This window comes from Triticum urartu, unplaced genomic scaffold (genome assembly GCF_003073215.2).
Source record: "Triticum urartu cultivar G1812 unplaced genomic scaffold, Tu2.1 TuUngrouped_contig_4760, whole genome shotgun sequence".
Classification (NCBI taxonomy): domain Eukaryota; kingdom Viridiplantae; phylum Streptophyta; class Magnoliopsida; order Poales; family Poaceae; genus Triticum; species Triticum urartu.
The window spans coordinates 1-4890 of NW_024115376.1; the positions used below are offsets into that span (position 1 = coordinate 1).

Sequence of the window (4890 nt, forward strand, 5' to 3'; positions counted from 1 at the left end):
CTTCCGATGAAGCGTGGGTAGTTTACTTTAGACCTGCGGGTCCATAGCTAGTAGCTAGATGGCTTCTTTTCTCTCTTTGATTGTCAATACGATGTTTACCTTGATGTTCTTCGAGATCTATTCGATGTAATACTTTTTTGTGGTGTGTTTGTCGAGATCCGATGAATTGTGGATTTATGATCAGCTTATCTATGAATATTATTTGAATCTCCTCTGAATTCTTTTATGCATGATTTGATATCTTTGTAATTCTCTTCGAACTATCGGTTTGGTTTGGCCAACTAGATTGGTTTTTCTTGCAATGGGAGAAGTGCTTAGCTTTGGGTTCAATCTTGGAGTGTTATTTCCCAATGACAGTAGGGGCAGCAAGACACGTATTGTATTGTTGCCATCGAGGATAAAAAGATGGGGTTTTCATCATATTGCTTGAGTTAATTCCTCTACATCATGTCATCTTACTTAATGCGTTGCTCCGTTCTTTATGAACTTAATACTTTACATGCATGCTGGATGGCGGCCGATGTGTGGAGTAATAGTAGTAGATGCAGAATCGTTTCGGTCTACTTGACACGGACGTGGTGCCTATATTCATGATCATTGCCTTAGATATCATCATAACTCTGCGTTTTTCTATCAATTGCTCGGCAGTAATTTGTTCACCCATCGTATTATTTTTACTATCTCGAGAGAAGCCTCTAGTGAAACCTATGGCGTCCGGGTCTATTTTCCATCATATAAGTTCCCGATCTACTATTTTGCAATCTTTTACTTTTCGATCTATAAACCAAAAATACCAAAAATAGTTACTTTACTGTTTATCTATCTCTATCAGATCTCACTTTTGCAAGTAACTGTGAAGGGATTGACAATCCCTTTATCGCGTTGGCTGCAAATTGTTTGATTGTTTGTGTAGGTATTCAGTGACTTGTGGGTTGTCTACTACTGGATTGATACCTTGATTCTCAAACGGAGGGAAATACTTATCTCTATTTTGCTGCATCATCCTTTGCTCTTCAAGGAAAAACCAACGCAAACTCAAGAAGTAGGAGTGGATCGTCAGCATCATCCTCGAGTCATCCACCACGGGCACGCGCGGCCACCTACACGATTCTTGCAGGGAATCACACTTCATGTTGCACTAATAGGAAACTAATCTCGAACATTTTTTAGAAAGTATTCCGGATAAACACACTTTCAGCACATGGGATTCATTGGAATCATACTCCCTGCTGCACCATAATGTTTTCACAAAACTACACCAAAACTTGAACATGTGATAGTGTCCGTGATTTAAGTATCTACTAATAAATTTATAAATAAATAAATGTGTGATGGTTTTTTTAAGTATGAATTTTCTGACATTAACCCCATATAATAAACTTAGAAAAATGAATCCAGATCAACACCCTACTAATGCATCCCGCAAAAAAAAAACACCCTACTAATGCTTTCCCCGGAGACACGACTCAAAACCCTACCAGGACTAGTGCTTTCCCCAATCCGACCTCTTTCCAGCGCGCACGTTCCAGCCCCACGCTGCTTTTATAACCCCTCGGCTTTCTCTCTCCTCTCCACCGCGGCGGCCGCAACTACTCTGGTACAGCAAGCGAGCGCCGCCCCAAGCCCTACACCAGCAATGGCCGATCCAGCGGAGCACCGCGAGGAGGAGGAGGAGGCCGCGGCGGCCGGCGAGGAAGAGGACACCGGCGCCCAAATCGCTCCCATCGTGAAGCTCGAGGAGGTGGCCATCACCACCGGCGAAGAGGACGAGGACGTCCTCCTCGACATGTAAGCCGCCGCCTCCGCCGTTACTTCGCTCGATCTGTCCCGATCCGATCGTTCCCGGCTTTGATCTAAGTCTGACGCGCCTGGTTCGGTGCTTCTTCTTGTGTCCGTAGGAAAGCGAAGCTGTATCGATTTGACAAGGACGGGGGCCAGTGGAAGGAGAGGGGCACGGGTGCCGTCAAGCTGCTCAAACACAAGGAGACTGCCAAGGTCCGCCTCGTCATGCGACAGGCCAAGACCCTCAAGATCTGCGCCAATCACCTCGGTACTTCTTTGCTTGTTGTTTTTCGGGGGATAATTTTCGGTGGTGATTTAGATTTACAGATTAGATAGATGGGGATGTTTTTTGACATCTTGATATTTGGTTTGCAGTTGTGGCCACGACGAAGATGCAGGAGCACGCTGGGAGCGACAAGTCGTGCGTGTGGCACGCTCTGGATTTTGCCGACTGCGAGCTCAAGGAGGAGATGTTCGCCATCCGCTTTGGATCCGTGGAGAGTGAGCACTGAACACCCTATCATCTGTGCAGCTTTTCTGTTTTATTTTTATATATAGCGCGCATCATTCAAAAGGGTTGGTGATCTATGAATTCACAAGCCAAGTTTGTTGTGGGTTGTGGGTTTAACTAAGCAGTACTTCAGGTTGATCTAGTGTGTTATACCGGCCTTTGACTTTAAACTCCATAGTAGAACGGCATCAGATATAAAATATACATGCATCTTTTTTAGTTTTGGGATGTCACACACTAATTTGCATCAATTATAGTAATGAATATATTTTTGGACAGTGTCCGGTGCACCACCTAGCTATATGTTGCTTGTACGCCCTGAATGCCACAAAGCTATCCTGCCATGAAAGATCATTAGTGTAGTGCTGTTCCTGCATACTTATCATTCAGCAACTGATTTTCATGTCATTGCTTTGCCTGTACTTAACCTCAGTACTCAGTAGTCAGTAATGTATAGCACTGCCTTACCCCTTGATCTTTTGCACTTCCGTAGGATTTTTCTTTGTCATTCTCGCTAATTAATTGAGCCAATTAGAGGCTGTGCTGTATTTCAAGTGTTCACATTTTCTGACGAGATAACTATTCACCTTAAGCAAAAAGGATTTTGATGATTATATATATAAAACTGTACTATTATTTGCTGTAGTGGTGACCCTGGTTGTCAATTTGATGAATTTAGACTACACAAGAGGCCCTAAACTTGTAGCAAATTGTGGTTTAGATCTTCAAAATTGAAAATTTATTTTTGCAGGTATATAAAACTTGTAAGTTTTGTGATGTAGGTCAGTTCATTTTTTCATTTTTCAAATAGCAGAATATACAAGTTGGCAGTAGACTACAGATATGAAATCGATCATCATGTGACCCCCATATTGCTCCAAGCATTGTCACACTAAAATAATTTGCATTCATTCGCACTTCTATTCAGCTTTATGTCAGTATTTTAGCTAATTAATGTTACAATATCCCAGCAATGTGTGCTTGCATCTAAATGATCCACATTATTTTCCACATCCATTGCATTTTTGCTTAGAAGCTTAGCTAATCAAGTTGCAGTGACCATGGGTTGCAAACTGCAAGTTTTTGGACCTATAAATGGAACTGTGAAAGTATATTACAAGAACATAGTAAGTGAATTATCAAGAGTATGGATGTAATTGACACTGCTGAAAGCTCAAGGGCGTGTGGTCCAAAAATTTCTCATGAAGGTTTCCTGTGTAGTGATGACACTTAGCATTGTAGGATATTTGATTGATGGTGTTGACAAATTTGTGATAGAGTCATTAGTAGTTAGTTTGGAATTTGTGAGATTGTAAGTTTCTAAGACTTGAGATTTAAATGCGTACATAGAGTGAGCGTTGCTATGTTTTGTGTGGCTGGCACACCTACATGAGAAAACAAGGCATTATGCTATTTTAGTCAGGAGGCTAGCAAATATCATGTCATCCTAATGTTTGCTTGATTCTATTTCAGACTGCAAGAAATTCAAGGATCTTGTAGACGAGATTGCTGAGCAGCAAGGAAAGAATGAGGAGAAAGAGAGCGAGGAAGTCTCCTCTGCTGCCGAGTTGGTAGAGAAGTTAACTGTGACGGAGGTCAAAAAGGAGGAACAAACTGAGAAAGTGGAGACTCCTGCAGTAGATGATAAGAAGGATGCTGAAGAGTGAAAACAAGGGCCGGCTATTTCATCCTATGCTCTAGGAGCATCGCTATACTCGAACTAGTGAATTGTCAAATGAGTGTCATTCTATTCATTTTATGGTCAAAGTTCATCTTCCTTTTCACAAATTTTCATTGTGTTGTTCTGTGGGATGGATGTTTATGTTGGGCAAAGTTTGATTTGTGTCAGTCATGGGTTCCTTGGTTGATAGACTGTCATTTGTTTTTCTGGATGGGGTGCCTGGGGTCAGCATGTTTGTACAATTATTTGGGAATTGCTTTTGGAATGGATACGGTTTGAGTTGTCCAAAATCCCTGGATGATGCTGTCTTTTCACTTTGTCACGCGTCGCATATCTTCATTGCTGCAAGAACAATGATATAGACTGTGTGGCCGTACAACACGCAACACTTCAGTCAGGCCATTGTCTTGTCCGAGCACCAATTCATTTTTTGTTCGAAATGGAGGCATAAGATTTGCCTCATCTCTTAAATAAGAAGAGAATAGAGTTTAGAGTTGTACACAATACCCCACGCTAGACGGCATGACAATTACTCGCTAAAATGTCACAAGTTTTTTTGCACCGGCAGTGACCCATAACTTTGCTTCTTCAAGGATGGAAGCCTAGGAGAACGGGCGGTGGTGCAAATTTTTTGCGAAATACTCTGGCTTTTCGCTCGTTCCAAACAGTCCAAGAGATGAGCATGGTGAGGGAGGTCATGGCATGCCGGTTTGGGTGTCGGTTGTCTGTCCGTTTGTCCCACCAAGCGTTGACGGAATCATCAAGATGCCATTCGGAGGTGTTGATGTGATGTAGCTCGTTTTAAACAGTCCAAGAGATGAGCATGGTGAGGGAGGTCATGGCATGTCGGTTTGGGTGTCGGTTGTCGGTCTGTTTGTCCCACCACGCGTTGATGGAATCATCAAGATGCCATTCG

General features: G+C 42.5%; 1 protein-coding gene across 1 annotated transcript; it reads left to right on the forward strand.

Annotated features, from left to right (window-relative positions):
* Positions 1-1488: 1488 nt before the first annotated feature.
* LOC125528276 (ran-binding protein 1 homolog a-like) lies at positions 1489-4264 on the forward strand. Its single transcript, XM_048692768.1, has 4 exons — positions 1489-1788; positions 1899-2050; positions 2158-2283; positions 3767-4264. The coding sequence occupies exons 1-4, from the start codon at positions 1637-1639 to the stop codon at positions 3958-3960; spliced, it is 624 nt and encodes a 207-aa protein (XP_048548725.1). The 5' UTR covers positions 1489-1636; the 3' UTR covers positions 3961-4264.
* The last annotated feature ends 626 nt before the right edge of the window (positions 4265-4890 follow it).